General features: G+C 45.3%; 3 protein-coding genes across 3 annotated transcripts; all 3 read left to right on the forward strand.

The window, feature by feature from the left end:
* The first annotated feature begins 2,037 nt into the window (after positions 1 to 2,037).
* Positions 2,038 to 3,416, forward strand: LOC127765920 (probable carboxylesterase 15). The gene has a single exon (XM_052290896.1). The coding sequence runs from the start codon at positions 2,077 to 2,079 to the stop codon at positions 3,142 to 3,144; it is 1,068 nt and encodes a 355-aa protein (XP_052146856.1). The 5' UTR covers positions 2,038 to 2,076; the 3' UTR covers positions 3,145 to 3,416.
* Positions 3,417 to 7,899: 4,483 nt separating this feature from the next.
* Positions 7,900 to 15,613, forward strand: LOC127767622 (probable glutamate carboxypeptidase PLA3). Its single transcript, XM_052293017.1, has 10 exons — positions 7,900 to 9,064; positions 10,016 to 10,258; positions 10,544 to 10,696; positions 10,844 to 10,912; positions 13,151 to 13,238; positions 13,617 to 13,700; positions 13,964 to 14,052; positions 14,403 to 14,516; positions 14,983 to 15,117; positions 15,317 to 15,613. The coding sequence occupies exons 1-10, from the start codon at positions 8,015 to 8,017 to the stop codon at positions 15,539 to 15,541; spliced, it is 2,250 nt and encodes a 749-aa protein (XP_052148977.1). The 5' UTR covers positions 7,900 to 8,014; the 3' UTR covers positions 15,542 to 15,613.
* A 1,069-nt stretch (positions 15,614 to 16,682) lies between these two features.
* Positions 16,683 to 18,264, forward strand: LOC127766439 (LOB domain-containing protein 24-like). Its single transcript, XM_052291482.1, has 2 exons — positions 16,683 to 16,883; positions 17,733 to 18,264. The coding sequence occupies exons 1-2, from the start codon at positions 16,683 to 16,685 to the stop codon at positions 18,045 to 18,047; spliced, it is 516 nt and encodes a 171-aa protein (XP_052147442.1). The 3' UTR covers positions 18,048 to 18,264.
* Positions 18,265 to 18,312: the final 48 nt, after the last annotated feature.

The following is an 18,312-nucleotide window of genomic DNA, read 5'->3' on the forward strand; positions in this document are numbered from 1 at the left end:
CATCGCACTCTCTCCGCGGCGTCAAAACCTTGGAACCACCTGCTCCGCCGCCATCCCGCGCATATGCTCCATCTGTGTTCCACGCGGCCGTAGCCTCACCATCATCGCCGCCGGCAGCAGCAACGAATGCAGGAAAATCCCCACATTTTTTTAGCCACTGAACGCGAATTCATCCCAGCTGCGGTAGCGCGAGACGCGATGCCTGGTCGCCGGAGACGAACACCCGGCCGAAATCCGCCGACGACTCCGACAGCCAGGGGTCGCCGATCGCCACGACCTGGTCACGCACCAAGGACATGACGGTCGCCGCGTCGCCGTGGGCGGCGGGGAGGCGGTAATCGGCGGAGAGGACGACGGCGGGAAGCTCGTATGTACCCACTGCAGTGGAAGTAGACGAGCACCGGGAGATTCTGCTTCTCCCCGGCGACGGCGGGCGGTGGCTTGTACGCCCGCAGCTTGAGGCCGCGGCCGGCGTCGTAGACGACGTCCTTCCCCTGGACGGCGGACAGCGGGGGCGGCGCAACTCCGGTACCGGAGGGAGGGTGTTCTAGTCCTCGAAGCGGACCACCGTGCCGTCGCTCAAGAGCTGGAGGTTAAGGCCGCAGTCCTCGACGACGTACGGCGCCGGCGTGGAGGATGCCATCGCCATGGCCGGTGAGGTCGACTCAGTCATCTCTGTTTGATTTGAAGCTAAATACAGTCATACAGAGGACGAATCGAATCGATTACCCTGCAGCTTGGAGAAATCATCACTTCGGGTGCTAATATACAATGAGCTGATTAATTAGGCACGACAATAATATGCGGGGCGCTGTCGCAGCACGTTGATATACTAATATGGAGTAGTTTGTATAGTAATCGAAGCTAAGAACTAGAAATTAATTGCTTGCGCCTATACGAATGTGAAGTTGCTTGATAGCCACTGCAATTTTTCGTTCTGTGATCTGACCTCTCCTGTAATATGTTGACTATTGAGCTTTCACTAAAGGGAGGAGTCGTCAACCATGTAGCCTACCCTCTCCATTCCAAAAATAAACCAATCCTAGCTATGTATCTGAACTGAACATGTGTGTCCAACTTCGTAGCTAGAGTTTATTTTTATTGGAACAGAGTATCATGTTGAAAAATTATTCTAAAATTCTGAGGGAATATCTTTTCATTATTTATATGACACTTAAATAGGTTTTTTTAAAAAGAATCAATAAAATAAATTAATATATGATTGGTCACTTCATAAACATGGTAGTTAAAATTTAAGTTTTACATGTTAGAACAAAAAAATTGTAAATATATTTTAACTAGCTGTATTTTCTTAATATTTTAAAAGTAAGTTTATAACTATTTAAGTGACATATAAATAAAGAAGAGCTAGAGTTTAAAATTTACTCTGAGCCTACGCCTTCTAAGTACAACAGTTGTTCGTAGCGAACTTGCGTCAACGACCATCCAATATGGGCAATGCAGAAAGATCTTTCAACACTAATCAGGCGCAGATCTTAGCGGCAACGACAGCATGTGCTGCACTTGACGCATTCATACAGATCTGGCGCTCGACACGCCGGGTCATCACAACAAACGAGAAAATAGTGGGCTACTCCGTAGTGGCGGAGCCAAAAATTTAACCCTGTAGGGTCAATTACTTCTAGTTTGTATTCTAGTGTAATTATTTCTCTGTTTTTTCTGAATTTATATATAAAAATCAAGACTTATAAGTGTTTCAAAAAAGCCGTGGAGTCGGCAGGTGGAGTCGGCAGATATAGTATATGCGTGGATCCGCCACTGCTACTCGGTACAGTCGTACACTACTCACATCGCATGACGATGAAAAGTCAAATCACCAAATCAAAATTGCAGTGGTCAGCAAGCAACTTCGCATCCGTAGGTGCCAAGCAATTATCATGAATCTGTCGAAATTAGCCCTCGACAACTATTCAACGAAATCCACGTGCTTCGCCACCCAATCGTCTCACACTTGCATCAAAGTTCTAATCGATTACTACTACTAGCTACTCCTGCTACAAATAGTACCGGAAAGCTCATTCCCAGCTGTAGTGGAGCCGAGGAGTCGATTACAGCATGAGTCAAACTGAGCTGCCTGAGTCCACTTCGCCAAGCGAGAGCTCGCCGGCCATGGCGTCCACCACGCCGGCGCCGTACGTCGTCGAGGACTGCGGCCCTAACCTCCAGCTCTTCAGCGACGGCACGGTGATCCGCTTCGAGGACTACAACATCCTCCCTCCGCCGGTCTTGCCTCCCGCGCTGTCCACCGTCCAGTGGAAGGACGTCGTCTACGACGCCGGCCGCGGCCTCAAGCTGCGGGTGTACAGGCCACCGGCGGCTACCGTCGCCGGCGAGAAGCTCCCAGTGCTCGTCTACTTCCACGGCGGCGGGTACGTCATCGGCAGCTTCGAGATGGATAACTTCCACGCGTGCTGCCTCCGCCTCGCCCACGAGCTTCCCGCCTTCGTCCTCTCCGCCGATTACCGCCTCGCCCCCGAGCACCGCCTCCCCGCCGCCCACGACGACGCGGCGACCGCCATGTCCTGGGTGCGCGGCCAGGCCGTGGCGAGCGGGGGCGCCGCCGACCCATGGCTCGCGGAGTCGGCGGATTTCGGCCGGGTGTTCGTCTCCGGCGACTCGGCCGGCGCGGGCATCGTCCACCACGTCGCCCTCCGCCTCGGGTCGGGCCAGATCGCCGTCGACCCGGCGCGCGTCGCGGGGTGCGCGCTGCTGTTCCCGTACTTCGGCGGCGAGGAGAGGACGAGGTCGGAGGCGGAGTACCCGCCGGGGCCGTTCCTGACGCTGCCCTTCTCCGACCAGGGGTGGCGCCTCGCGCTGCCGCGGGGCGCCACGAGGGACCACCCGCTGGCCAACCCGTTCGGGCCGGAGAGCCCGGCGATGGACGGCGTCGCGCTGCCGCCGCTGCTCGTGGTGGTCGCCCAGCTCGACCTGCTGCGCGACCGCGACGTGGACTACGCCGCGAGGCTGAGGGCGATGGGGAAGCAGGTGGAGATGGTGGAGTTCGAGGGGCAGCACCACGGGTTCTTCGCCGTCGAGCCGTTAGGCGACGCCGGGAGCGAGCTGGTCCGGGTCGTGAGGCGCTTCGTCTACGGCCACGGCGGTGACGCCGCCGCGTCCAAGTAAATCCAGCCGACCAGACACCGATCGCTTTCGGTGGCATTGCGTCAGCTGCCACGTGACAGCATGGGACACGCGCCCAGTTCCCACCATGTGATACACGCCCACGGCCCACCTTGGAAGCCTATTGGACATTGGATTTTAACTAGGCCCACTCATATACGACTTGTACCAAACCAATCTTCTCAAAAAGAAAAAATAAATCCATATAAGATATAAGATGAATTGTATGATTTCTGTTTTTTCTTTTCAATGACGAATTTGAAATTCCACATGCATTTGAATTGTTCCCTACCATTTGTGAGAAAGGAGTATAACAGGTGGGTCCCATATTTTTTATAAATAAAATGCTGACTAGACTACCACGCGTACGCCACGTAGGACAAAACCGCTCTAGATTGGGTCGAGAGGGGTAATTTGTCTGGTTTTAACAGTTTAAGGGTGAGCGATGTACTTTTTGGGTTTAGGGGGGTAATTCAGTCGATCGCGATAGTTCGGGGGGGGGGGGGAGGGGGTTAATTCATACTTTTTCTTACCTACTAATCCATTTGAAATGCATTGCTAGAGAAAGGGGCATCGGTCCCGGTTGATAAACCCCTATAGTCCCGGTTATTCGGTCGAGGGGGGGTATTTTATCTAGTATTGAAAGTTTAGGGGTGAACGATGTCTTTTTCGGGTTTAGGGGTATAATTCGGTCGATCGCGGTAGCTCGGGGGGAGGGGGTTAATTCGTACTTTTTCTTAACTACTAATCCATGCACTGCTGGAGAAAGGGGCATCGGTCCCGGTTGATAATCCCCTATAGTCCCGGTTATGCAACCGGAATCACGAATCCGGGACTAAAGATGCCCATCTTTAGTCTTGGGTGAAATAACCGGGATTAAAAATTGTTACCAACCAGGACTAAAGTCTAAAGATGGACCCAGGCCAGGTCCGGTTGCTAGTTTCTTTTTTTTCCCATTGTTTTAAACATTGGATATTGATTTCACTCTATCCTCGAATCATCCCCAGATCGTGAAATCCCAAATCGATCATCACAGATCACAGAACAAAAGGATATCTTCAAATCCTCAAATCGATCGTCTCCAAATACATCACAAATTCTAAAAAAATACATCACAAGTTCTAAAAAAATCATCACAAATATATCACATATTTACATCACACACAAATCAATTACATCTAAGATCCGAATCACAAATTCTATAAAAAAAACATCTCAAATCCGGCAGAGGCACAGGTCGCTGCCTGCCGCGCGGCCCTCTGTGCCAGCCGGCCGCTACCGCGCAGGCCGCCACCTGCCGCGCGGCCACGCCGCCATCCACCACCCTCCGCTGGCCTCGCTCGATCTGCTCTCATCAATAGAGGAGGAATAGCCCCGCAAAAAAAAAGATAGAGGAATAGAAAGGAGAGGATAAGAGAGAGGAGGAATAGGAAGGATATGATAAGGATAAGGGAGAGGAATAGGAAGATGAGCAATTTGGGAGGATAAGTCCTAGGGGATTATATACTGTGTATGGATTTTTACCCACCAGGACTAAAGATTAATTTTCAATCCTAAAAATGCTCGGCCCCCTGACAGTCTCGGTCAGAAATAGGAGGGAGAGGGTAAGAGAGAGGAGGAATAGGATCACTAGGACTAAAGATCACCTAGAGCCGATAGAGTTTTAAACCGGGATAAAAAAATCATATTTAGTCCCGGTTTCTATTAAACCGGGACTATTGTATTTTTTTGTCCACCCAATAAAGATGGTTTCTAGCGATGGCTAATAGGGGAATGCTATGCGGAGGGAGAATGATTGTGGCCGAGCAACCAAACAAAGCCTTCTTGATAGAGGCCATGTTGCTGTTGAGTGGATGGGCACATAACCGAAGAATCGGTGCCAGAGAGCCATTGAGTCCATGTTGTTGTCGAGTGAATGGCACATGGGCCGATGAATCAGTGCCATAGCCCTTGAGTCGGCTACCCGTGCGATTCCTCTCTTGACTTCGCGTGTGGGTTCTCCTGTGCGAAAAGGCTAATGGTCAGCCCATTTCCTTTTTGGCCCACTCGGTTTTGGCCTTTCCTTTTTTAACTAGGCCTTGTTTAATTCCAAAAAATTTTTAGTCAAAAACGTCACATCAAATGTTTGGACACATGTATAGGCATTAAATGTGGGAAAAAAATCAATTGCACAATTTGTATGTAAATTGCGAGATGAATCTTTTAAGCCTAATTACACCATAATTTGACAATGTGATTCTACAGTAAATATTTGCCAATGACGGATTAATTAGACTTAATAAATTCGCCTCGCGGTTTACATGCGAAATCTGTAATTTATTTTGCTATTAGTCTACGTTTAATACTTCAAATGTGTGTCCATATACTTTAAAAACTTTACACCCAAAGAACTAAACACACCCTAATCATTTTATAGGCTTATGGTCACTTAGCTTTCTTTATTCAGCAGATCGAGTATAAATTGAGCCTCTTTGTTTTCCTACTAGGCCATTTCTTATCATCCCACACGTATTTTTTTGCCTTGTCTATTTTTCTAATTTATTTTAAAAAATTGTTTGAAGTTATATGTACATGTTGTACGTACAAAGTTATATATGTATATGTAAAAATATAAGGTTTATATGTATAATTTTTTATTGGGCTAATGTGCTACTGGGCCAGAAATCCTCTTGTTGGCCATTTAAACAAAAAGAGAAAAGGAGGCGTAGAGCACCGGAAAAGCTAATACGCGCGCGGCGCCGGCGGTGCGCGTTTCAGGCCCAGAAGGCCCAGCGCCGCTGTGCTGGCGCGCATGCGTCTCCTCCACTTTTTTTTTTTTTTTTACCTTTTTCCCACTTTTTTCGGTTTTTTATCTAGCATGTTTTGAGTTTGAAAGTTTAAAATTTTTGAGTTGAAAATTTTTAAATCTGAACTTGAAAATTTTTAAATCCCGACTTGAAAGTTTTCAAATCTCGAGTTGAAAGTTTTCAAATCCCGATTTGAAAAGTTTCAAAATTTTCAAATCTTAGATTTGAAAGTTTTCAAAATCTCGACTTGAAAGTTTTCAAATCTTGAGTTGAAAGTTTTCAAATCTCAAATTGAAAGTTTTTAAAATTTTCAATTCTGGACTTGAAAGTTTTCAAATCTGAGTTGAAAGTTTTCAAATTTCAAGTTGAAAGTTTTCAAATCTGAGTTGAAAGTTTTTAAAATTTGAAACTTAATCTCAAGTTGAAAGTTTTCAAATCTGAGTTGAAAGTTTTTAAAATTTGAAACTTAAATCGAAAGTTTTTAGATCTAACTTAAAAAAATTTCAATCTGTTTGTAAAAAAATCTCCAGAATCTTTCCTAATTACTATTATTAGTGTTAAGTACATTAACTAATGTAGTTACTTAAGACTAAATGGAGGGAGGAGTGCTCGCTGCTAACGCGCACGCGCCAACTAGCAGCCCCCCTAGATCACACCCGTATTGGTTTTGTCCATGGCTTATTTTTTCGTTTCCAATTGTGCGTCCCTTGTGCGTGATTGACCGTGGATTAGACCACCCCTCTCCTGTGTTGTTCTTGGGCCAAAGCTGGCGTGGCACCCATGTTATCAACCTGGGTCCGGAATGCAAATATGATAAATATATATGGTGATTAAATAAAAATATAGGGTTACCTTAAATTTATTGTAAAACTTTAGTAGCTAATACTAATAAAAGTGATGAGTGAAATTAACTCAATTAAAAAAGCGGCATATGCTCTGTTGCTCACCTTAGCACTGGTAGGTGTGAAGCAAACGTCAGTGGTAAAGTTGGAATCAGTTGGACTCCGTTGTTTACGTCGGTGCTCGTCCTTTTCTGTTCTTCTTCGATCTGATTTGCTAGGTGTGGAACCAACACCAAACCTTTAAATCTACTGCTCTACTTTTTTTTTTTTGAACAACTCTACTATTTGCTGGCATCCGTTAAAAGAGCAAACTGGACATTGTTTACACGTCCCTCTAGTCTCATGGTTCTAGTTCTAGTAGACTAGAGAATCTGAACACTACGTTATAACCCATGTGGTCAATAAAATTGATAATAATCTCAAAGGATATCCAAATCCTATATACTTTCATAGAGTTAAAGAAAAAGTTTATACATGTACCATAACCCCTCAGCGTGATGTCTTCGAATGATCAATCCATAGCCTAATGTGTATAGCCTTTTCTCTATGATTGATCAAGGCTACAAATCTCTTTCATTTGCACCTTATTTCCATCTCTGCCAAACAATATTCCCGTGGCAAATGCCCGGAATTTTATCCAATAATACTATAAAAAGTAAAGAGCACTTGCCACAATTCCACTATCCATATGGCAAATTGTTTGGAGTAGCCGCCTTCGGATGAGATCAAGGATACACTACCTACATTCCCGAACAAAAATAAAAGGAACAATATACTCCATGGTGAACTGCTAGATAGCCACCAGGAATCCACGATGCGACAGCCTATCCATCCATCGCCAACCAAAGCGCCCGATGGAGCATCCTCTCACTCTCCCGATCATGCACCAGAATTTCCACGCGGCTGCAAACATGCAACTCTCCGGACGCGATGCGCCCCATCGCTGTCCACCGCTCGATCTATCAATCTTTCGGCGGCACACGCCGGAAAGGCGAGCTGCCGGCGACGGCCAGGGCCCCCTCGACACGGCCACCACCACAACCGAACACCCTGTTCCGAGCCGGTGAAAAAAAACGCCAAAAAACCCCACGTAGCGCACTAGCGTCTGTAGCTGCGCCACTGCCACCGCCACCGCTGGCCAAAGCCAATCCAAGCTTCCCGTTCCGCCCCCGTAAAAAAAGGCGTTACAAGCGGCGGCGTACTTATCGAAATGGAGCTTGGGCCCCCCTCCTCAACACGGTGCGAATGCCCGCATTAACTAGAGCGCTGCGCTGTGCACTGCTCGCTGCACGGGTGGCACTCGCACGCGAGAAAGCACGCCGCGCATTCGCCTCTCACGGCGAAATGCTGTCGCAGCCCGCCGCGGCGCTGGCTCGCTTGCCCCCCGCGTCGGTGCGCGTCCTCGTCGGGTTCGGGGCGGCGCTGCTCGTCTCGCTCGTCGTCCTCCACCGCCGCCCCGCCGCGAGGGGGGCGGCGGGCGGCGGCGGCCCCGCGGAGTACGACCCGGCCGCGCGGTTCCTGGCCCTGTCCGAGGGGGCGAACGCGACCATCGCCGCCGACCTGCGGGCGCTCACCGCGGGGCCGCACCTCGCGGGGACGGGCGCGGCGGCCGGCGCCGCCGCGCGGGTGCTCTCGGGGTTCCGCGCCGCGGGGCTCCGAACCCTAACGCGGGAGTACACGCCGCTGCTCTCGTACCCGGGGCACGCCTCCCTCGCGCTGCTCCGCGCCGACCGGACCCTCCTCGCGCACCTGTCCCTCGACGAGCCGGCGGACGTCGGGTGCCGCCTCGTGCGGCCGTACCACGCGTACGCCCCGTCCGGCGGGGCCGTCGCGGAGGCGGTGTTCGTCAACCTCGGCCGCGAGGAGGACTACCTCACGCTGGAGCGGCTCGGGGTGAGCGTCCGCGGCCGCGTCGCGGTGGCGATCCGAGGAGGAGGCTACCGCGGCGGGGTGGTGCGCCGCGCCGCGGAAAGGAGCGCCGCTGCCGTTCTCATTGCCGGCCACGCGGACGGCGGGGTCGAGAGGGGCACGGTAATCCTCGGAGGCCCCGGCGACCCGCTCACCCCCGGGTGGGCCGCCACGGCCGGGGCGGAGCGCCTGGATTTCGACCACGAGGATGTTAAGCGGCGGTTTCCGGCCATCCCATCTATGCCGGTGTCGGGTAAGACGGCTTCGGCTATCATACGGACACTAGGTGGCCCGGCTTTGCCGGCGGATTGGCAGACCGGAGTTGGACTCCCGGTGGATGTCGGCGGCGTTGGACCTGGTCCCACTCTGGTCAACTTCACATATCAGGTATAAAATACAAATCGCCTGGAGGATTGTCTATCTATGATTACTCGCTTAGAGACAAGGACGCTGGGTACGTTTGCAGGGAAACAGGAATCAAAGCCATGGACCGCTCCTTTGACCTATCTTGACTGGGTTTTCCAGTGATAAGCTGTTACCATTTTGTTTTCAACTTAAGAGAGACGTCTGTGCTGAATGGGGAAAGAGTACCATTTTGTTTTCAACTTAAGAGAGACGTCTGTGCTGAATGGGGAAAGAGTCATCGTAGTAGTCCATGTTGTAAACTGCCGTGTTGAGATTCTGGATAAGCTCCTAAATTGTTTGAGCTGTAAAAGATGTCACTACATTTGCAGTTTGATTAGGAAGCACAGTAACCATTTCCTTGTCCGCTTGACTATTTTGGTTTCAGTGGACAGTGGTCCTAGCACCTGTTGTTTTATTAGCCCTTTTTTGTATCTGTGGTAGTGTGTACAAAACTACAAATAGCATTATGCTTGATGTTGAGCGTATTGACCAGCCTTTGCTCCTTTGTAGTGCATATTGGTTAAACTTAGTTAGATTATTATTGTTACAGATTTATACAGAATGAGAAATATTATTGTGGGCATACTGAGCTATGAGCACCAAATCATTGAGCACTTGTGACGTAAGTTTTGCAAGTGGTATGCTTTTATGGCTCCCTTTGTTATGTTGCTGTAGGCCTATTTGTCATTATTCTGTGTTGTTTCTATATGCTGGATCTGTTGTCATGTCTCTCAATTGGATGAGCTATATATATTGGACAAATAAAGCATTGCATAATAGCTGTCCGTGCTTGTCCTCCAGGCAAGTTAGTGTTTCAGGATGCATCTTTTCTTTTGCACAGTTTTGCATATTTGTATAACTGGCAGATGAGACTATGTTTTAGAGTTAAGTACAATCAAGACCATAATGGTTTTCTCTTATATCTTATTTAAGGAGGACAGGAAGATGGGCATGATACAGGATATTTTTGCTATTATTAAAGGGTACGAAGAACCTGATCGTTACGTTATCCTTGGTAACCACCGAGATGCATGGACCTATGGAGCAGTTGACCCTAACAGCGGGACATCTGCGCTTCTTGATATTGCTCGGCGTCTTGGAATAATGCTGCAGTCAGGCTGGACACCACGGAGGACCATCATTCTTTGTAGTTGGGATGCCGAAGAGTTTGGAATGGTGAGTTCATATTAAAGAAAATTGAGAATATGTTGCTGAACACCATGTGAAAAAGGAAACCATGCAGATGCCCCCACACCCTAACATTTTCAAAGTAACATATATGGCATTTGCATTTTATGAAAGGAACCCCACAAAAAAATCATATATAGTTGGCATGTTCGTAGCTATCCTTTTGAATGAACTTTTCTGGTTGATTTGATTCATCTGTCACAGTTCTCAAAGATCTCATTTATTTGTGTCCCGTTTATTTCTTTTCTACATTTTGAAGGTTCTTTTTTCCAGATCGGATCAACTGAATGGGTCGAAGAGAACCTCGAAGATCTGCAATCGAAAGCTGTAGCTTACTTAAATGTTGATTGTGCGGTGCAAGGAATTGGGCTTTTTGCTGGTTCTACCCCCCAGTTGGACAACCTCTTGGTCGATGTTACAAGACAGGTAGAGATTAATGTGTTTCCATTGCATTTTTCTATGAGCTTGGGTTTTCATTTAGAAACCTCAGTCCACTCTCAGCTATTTATACCAAATTTTAGAATTGTTCTGAAGTGAAGTTATGTTTATTCATTCAGAACTTTTTGCTTCTAGGTAAAAGATCCAGATGTTGAAGGAAAAACAGTCCATGATACATGGAATAAAATGACCGGAGGCATCAATGTAAGATCTCGAAGGTTTAAACATGCTTTTCTATATACATATTGAGATGTACTCAATCCAGGTTGTCACTAGCTGTTCTAAACTGGTTTAAAGTCAAACATCACTTTTATAATAGCCATCTAGTGGTCACACTTTGTACACTACAGGGTTGGTAACTTTGAATTATCTATGCCGACAACTAATCTTCTGCATAGTGAGTTACTGAGTTGGTTGTTCTTTTGTTTTGAGTTTTTAGTAGGGTAAGGTATGCAGTTCTACATTGGGTGCAGTTGCTCCAAGTGCAGGGGGCAGGCCCATATAGATCTCAGTTCCTAGAGTGAGACATCCCCCACACAAGATATACTTACGAGATGTGCTAATCTGGTGTTGTCGAATCTTTGTTGTAGTCGACAGTCTACATGACAACTATACAAAAATGAAAGTGAAAATTACTACTTGCTATGCACTGATCTTATACTTCTGACGTGAGCAATTCCTTCTTTCTTTTTTTCAAATCCTTACAAAACAGGTAATATAAATACATGAAATTGTTATTTAGATCAAGATATATCGATATTGGTTTAGTAGAACGCATCAGTGGCACAAAGAACGAACCAAAAATAATAGTAATAAAAGATAACAATAACTTCATGTTTCATAACTTCACCTTATATAGGCATCTAGCCCTCACCACCTTCATGGGCTAACGCAGGCCCCTGGCTGTGGCCCAGGTGGCCTGGGGCCTGAAAGTGAAAACCTATTCATAGAAACTAGCCAAATACAGGCTGGGCCAACCCGGAATTAAGCCCCTGACCACCTTAAAGCTAGTTGGGGGTGGCACCTCCAAGATTACCCTCTAATTATTAGGACTATCACATAGTATGAATTAACTAATTACTTGGTACCTGGCTGGTTGATCTTTCAAAATTGTTTCGCTGAAATTCTTTGTCAGAATTTTTGAAAAACCTTCTGAATGAAATATGGTCAACAATTTATCCATCAGCAATGATTAGTTGGCATGAACAGCTAATTTTGTAACATCTGGAATGACTCCCACTCATTTTTGTGTCAAGCCCACGTCATAATTACTCCAAGCACTCCAAATGATGGCTTCCATAAATACCATGGAAAGCTCCAAACCTTACAAAACGTCATTTGCTTTCCACGACAATCAGATTTACCATTTAAGGGCAATACCTTTATGTAGAAAAAATTTCCGTTCTGTTGAAGTTGACATGGCTGTACCAGTTGAAAGTGCATGTGAAAGTCAGCTGTATCGGTTGCAGAGAATAATCGCTACTCGGTTGTCTCCATCAAGTTGAGCATGCAAGGTCTGGATCCCACATGCAATTTTAGTGCTAGTCAAAATTCACACTTTCTACATAGAATTGTGGAATAAGATAATAACCAAATTGTGTCGATGGATATTCCAGTTCCAATAAATTAGGCTACAAACTACCTGTACCTGGTTATACATTTTTTGTGTTGCATACTGTTACATATTAAGAATATGCAGTCCGGGTTTATCACTGGACTAACTTTGGTCAAGGAGCATCAAGGTGTGATGCATCACCCAGTTGCTCACTCAACAACTGTCTCAAGTCCCACTGTCCCTTTGAAACTCTTGTTTCCGACCATGCAATTAGATGCCTTGGCCCATTGCTTCTCAAGGCCTCAACCACATACTAAGTGCTATACAACTTGGTCCCTACCATGTTAACCGCAGCCAGGACGTCTGAAATAATTGTCCTAACTGGCGCGGGGAAAACCTCACCTATATCAGGCACATGTATGTCCCACTTTCCCATGCCTATTTACCAGCGGGTGCACAAATACAATGTAGATTGATGAGGTACCTATGATGTGTATGATTAAAATCATGTGTATGTGTGAAGTGTAGAACTGTAAATTAGGCAACTAATTTCCACAGCCAGTTCACGTGTCCATGACACTCCATCTGTCTTGTTCCCTGTCTTCAATGAACAAACTGCTTATTGTGGTCCTCCTTGCTGTAGTACCTTCCATCACCTCACTTGTGTGCCTGAAGGGTGAGTTTCTGGCGCAGGAGGCCAAGCATTCTGCCAGACGCCCGAGGAGCCATTCCATCTACTTCACTCTGATTTTGTCTAAACTTTTTTATTGTGCTGTAAATTAATTACTATCGCTTGCTACCGTAAGTGAAAAAAAATTCTGGTTATGATCTTTTGAGCGTCTAACTCATATATATGTTCTGATTATTTACTGACAATGAATTCGCAGATAGAAAGACTTGCCAGAACTGATTCTGACTTTGCTCCATTTCTACATCATGCTGGGATCCCCTGTATGGATTTATACTATGGAAAAGGTATTTTAAGCATGCAATCACGTCTTTCTGTTTATTATTGTTAAATTAACTTATAACTTTCCTTTTCCTTCTCCAATATAGCATGTAATATACGGAGAAAAAGACTTGCTTTTTTTGCTCAAAAAATAAACTGTTTTTTTCTCAAAAGAGAGAACAGTATATGTTTTCTAAGCAGAGGACATTAATGCAACCCCATTTTTTAGGATCGTTACTGCTTGCTCATTTTTTAAAATATTTTGTTGAGCTATGTGATTTAATTTTGTACATCTCTCAATCGTTTCCTGGTTCCAAGATAAAGTTAGAAGAGACAAAATATTTCCCCATCACCCCACTTTCTAGAGAGAATGCAGGACATCATCTAACTGGTCTAATACGCAGAATTTCCTGGATATCATACGGCTCTTGACTCGTATCATTGGATGGAAAAGCATGGTGATCCACTGTTTCTTCGTCACGTGGCTAGTAAGTAGCAGTAATGATCTTTTAAAATGATTCTGAAAGGGAGAAAATGTGCAATACCTTACAAACTACAATTTTGCTTGTTCAAATTACTGTTAACTTGAATGCACTGGTACAAGACCAGTCAATTATTATAAAAATTCTATGGACTATCCCATATAGAACTAGACATAAGGTCGCAGCTGAGTTTGGTATTTTTGTTCTTTAAAATATGTTGTACACATCTCTTATAATACTCATCATGCTCATTTACTTTGGCTCAACAGTTGTGGAGATTTGGGGACTACTGGCCCTTCGATTAGCAGATGACCCTGTGCTGCCTTTTGATTATCAAACATACGCTTCCCAGTTGCAGGTACATCGATTCTTTCAGAATTAGCACAAGCATTTAACATTTTCATATGATTGGCGTTTATCATCCTGAAGGACTGTACGTGTATGTTTATGTAGCATATTCAATTTTTGCTTATGCAATGGGAGCTTGACCCAAAAACAGGGTTTTGCTCAAAACAACATTGTAATTGACAATTTTGAATGCACATATGCTCAATCTAGTTGAACTGAACTTTGGAACACAAATATAAGTCACGCATGATGACCAACTTCATGGGTTCATAGATCATATTAGAGTAGGGGTATATTTCCTTTTCCCACAGCATCATGGTCTCATCTTCTGATGTACATTTTGAACTTGTAATGTCGCAGGAGCATGCAAATGCATTCTCTAGTATGATGGAAAATAGCAAATGGGTTCATTTGCTGAATAGATCCATTGAAGATCTTTCAGATGCAGGCTTAGAATTTCTGAAAGAGGCAAAGGTATGTTCAAGAATCTTTTTTTCTTTTGCTTTATATTCTGTTTTGTCTTTCTGTTTCCATGTAATTAGGTAGTCTGTAGTCCATTATAGTTGCGGTTGGCTGAAGATATTTTCTTCTTTAGCTCTTTCACTCTGCACACTGCATATCACTTCTGTATGTACAACCAGTTTGAAACGGCAGTATGTATAGTTGGATATCCAATTTTATTTAGACATTTGCCTTTTGCAGTTTTGCTGCACATACAGGCAATAACTTTAATTTCTTAGAACTTAGTAATCCTTTTGGTGCCTGACATCACATTATTGATGCTTTCTCTTAAAAATTATTATATCAGTACAGTTATTTTTCCATTCCCATGATGGATGCCATTTATTTTGCCACTTGGATCTCATGTTTTAAATATTTTGTACCAATCTATATTGCCGATGATAACCTTATTTTCTTTTGTTGATTTGGAACATTCTAGAAATTACAGGACCAAAATATATCCGATGGGTACTCTCTGATGAGGCGGCGATTGTTGAACGACCGTCTTCTACTTGCTGAAAGAAGCTTTCTGCAAGCTGATGGACTTCAGGGAAGAGGATGGTTCAAGCATCTGGTGAGCCTTAAGTGGGTCAGCCATGAACCCACTTATAGGTCAAAATAAGCGGGTCTGTGGCTTATTTTGGCCTATAAGTGGGTTTCGCGGGTTAGCCACTTACACTCTTAAGCCTCCCGCTATTCATAAGTCATAAGTCATAACCAAATTTAGAAAAAAAAAATGTTGTGCGTGACCACGCTTTTATATTTCTTGCTAGATGTACTCGCCTCCGGAGGACTACGAAAGCAAGCTCTCGTTTTTCCCTGGGGTGGCGGACGCCATCTCCCGGTCGAGCAATCGAAGCGCGAAAGAACAGCAGGCGGCGGTGCGGCATGAGGTGCGGAAAATCTCTAGGGCAATCCAAAGAGCAGCTGATGTTCTTAGAGGCGAATTCAGTAATAGGAACGAATCTTTATACTCTAGCGTTTCTGTGGCTCCATAAAAACTGTGTATAAATAAAATCGATTGGGGTTTGAGAAATGAAATCTTGTTCCTGTGCGAAGGTGGTTTTATATTGCGTTTCTTGACACTACTCTTTTTAGAGGGCATTATGCTTAATTAAAACAAGAAGCCAGGATTGCAATCTGAACAGCAACAACAGAAATTAGGAAGTCTGATGGAAGTCTAAGCTAAGTTTGAAGAAACTAGGATCGCAGCTATTATTTGCACCGGCAAACCAACTATTCCTAGCACCTCAATTTAGTCTTTGTTTTTTCATAACAGAAAAGAAAAGGAGACCAATAGCACTTTGGAAAACCAGTGCATGTTAAACCGCCCACCAACTACCAGGGTTTTTAAACCGCCGAGCCCGGAGTTAACCGCGCAGTAAGGCAAACCCTGCCAACCACACCTCAAACCCCCCTTAAAAAAAACCTAGAGCTCATATTAGCTAGTACTCCCTCCATCTCAAAATGTTTGACGCCGTTGATTTTTTAAAAAATGTTTGATCGTTCGTCTCATTAAAAAATTAATTAATTATTAATTATTTTCCTATCATTTGATTTATTGTTAAATATACTTTTATGTATACATATAGTTTTACATATTTTACAAAAGTTTTTGAATAAGACGAACGGTCAAACATGTTTAAAAAAATCAACGGCGTCAAACATTTAATGAAGGAGGGAGGGAGTACTTTACTGTACACCACGTTCATATTGCTGTGAACTCAAATTAAATGGAATAAATATAACAACGAAAATCCTACCAGCTACCCACAAACGGTAGCCGGCAGGAACAGCCCAAACCTGCCTGAAATGGAACCGCGAAAAAAACGGAAACGTGGGTAGCGCTCGCGCTCGCGCATCTGCTCATGCCGTTGCTTAGTATTCTTTCTCGTGCAATTATTCAACTAATCACAAATAATTATAGCGTTAATTTTTTCCCATGCAAAATACTCCAACTAGCCGTTGCCACACTTCCATGTAGAGACGAATCCACCGTCTCCTCTCCTCTCGTACGCACATACATATAACCGGCCATGGATTTGCCAAATCCCAATCTCCCCATGCAAAATCTTGCCAAGATCCACGAGATCCTGAACCAAATCTCCATCTCCCCTCCGTGAGATCTCCCGGTAGATCATGTCCCCCGGCGAGGAGGACGTGGAAGCCAGCAGCGACAGCGGCGGCTCCGCGACAAGGCGTTGCGCCGCGTGCAAGTTCCTGCGCAGGCGGTGCTCCCGCGACTGCGTCCTCGCGCCCCACTTCCCGGCTTCCGATCCCCACAGATACGCCTGCGTTCAGCGTGTCTTCGGCGCCGGCAACACCGCCAGAATGCTCCAGGTGATCACTGATCACTACTACTAGTAGCTAGCTATACCACACATACTACCACACTCATATTTCTAAACGGAAATTACACGAGCTGGTATGTTTTTTCTTTTTTTTGAGCGTGGTATGTTTTTTCACTAAAATAATTTTACCATTATTAATAAAAAAAATACCAATGTAAATCTAGCAGTATTTCGAGGTATCAAAATTTCTCTTTTCACTATCACTTGGTAGTGTGCGTGCGTTGGTTTACGTCTTCTATGCAATTGAAAAAAAAAACATATGGGGCTATATTGGTGTCACTAGCTCACTCACTGTACACCTTATTCAGTTAGAAGTTGGCACGTGATCGAAGTTGTTACTTGTTAGTGATAAAATTGTTGATGTGTAGTGTAATTGGGGAAAGTGAATTTATCCCTTGAGGGGATATCCCGTCGTTTCATATATGTCACCTAAATAGTCATTAAAAAATATAAAAAAAATTTAGTAACATAGATTAATGTGAAATATATCACTCCACAAACATGCAAGTTTAAATTCAACTTTTACAAGTTGTAACAAAAATAACAAATATAGTTATAAATGTGCGATAACTATTTTCAATTTAATTTTTTATTTTTTTGCAACTTATAGAAATTGAATTTGGTTTTGCATGTTTGTGGAGTGATATATTTTGCATTAATATATATTGTCAAATTTTTTTAAATTTTTTTAATAACTATTTAGATGACATGCAAACATGTCCTCGAGAGATGAAAATCCACGTCCTAATAATTGGGCTGCAAATTGGAACAGAGCTATACTCCATATGTTAATTTCGCAGTGATGTGCGTCTCAATTCTATCGTTGTATTGCATGCAGCAACTGCCGGTGCAGGAGCGCGGGCGGGCGGCGGACTCGATGGCGGCGGAGGCGTACCGGCGGGTGCAGGACCCGGTGTACGGCTGCGCCGGCGTCATCAACCGCCTCCAGGACCAGATCCGCGCCGCCCAGTGCGAGCTCGCTTGGACCCACGCGCAGATCGCCATGCACAGCGCCGCCGCCGCCCACGCGCGTACGACCCTTCCGCCGGGGCAGCGAGACGGCGGCGGCGGCGGCGCACCGTCGACGCAGCAGGCTACGACGTCTGCCGCGTGGCAGCTGGAAGACTTCGCATCTGAATTCTCGTTTCCTTGATTGGCTTCACAACACGTCGACTGATGAGCGATGAGACAGAAATCTGTAACATCTTCATGTAATAAAACTGCATTTCATTCTCAGATTCAGAGTGGCCTGAAATTTGGCGCCGCGGTGGAGAACGCTGCACACGCCATCTCGTCCGTTGGATGAAAAATCAACGGCTCTAATTAACCTATTTTAACAAACGGCACGTCAAGCGCCCGATAATATCTAGGTTCGGTCCGACCCAACAACGACCGATCCCATCTAAAAAAGAATGGCA

This window comes from Oryza glaberrima, chromosome 3 (assembly GCF_000147395.1).
Source record: "Oryza glaberrima chromosome 3, OglaRS2, whole genome shotgun sequence".
In the NCBI taxonomy this organism is placed as follows: domain Eukaryota; kingdom Viridiplantae; phylum Streptophyta; class Magnoliopsida; order Poales; family Poaceae; genus Oryza; species Oryza glaberrima.

Excerpts from the sequence above, each read along its gene's own strand:
- LOC127765920 (XM_052290896.1), top strand. The coding sequence starts at position 2,077 with ATGAGTCAAACTGAGCTGCCTGAGTCCACTTCGCCAAGCGAGAGCTCG.
- LOC127766439 (XM_052291482.1), top strand. The coding sequence starts at position 16,683 with ATGTCCCCCGGCGAGGAGGACGTGGAAGCCAGCAGCGACAGCGGCGGC. Across the intron at positions 16,884-17,732 it reads ACACCGCCAGAATGCTCCAG|CAACTGCCGGTGCAGGAGCG; the intron begins GTGATCACTGAT and ends TATTGCATGCAG.
- LOC127767622 (XM_052293017.1), top strand. The coding sequence starts at position 8,015 with ATGCCCGCATTAACTAGAGCGCTGCGCTGTGCACTGCTCGCTGCACGG. Across the intron at positions 10,913-13,150 it reads AAATGACCGGAGGCATCAAT|ATAGAAAGACTTGCCAGAAC; the intron begins GTAAGATCTCGA and ends ATGAATTCGCAG. Across the intron at positions 14,517-14,982 it reads AATTTCTGAAAGAGGCAAAG|AAATTACAGGACCAAAATAT; the intron begins GTATGTTCAAGA and ends GGAACATTCTAG.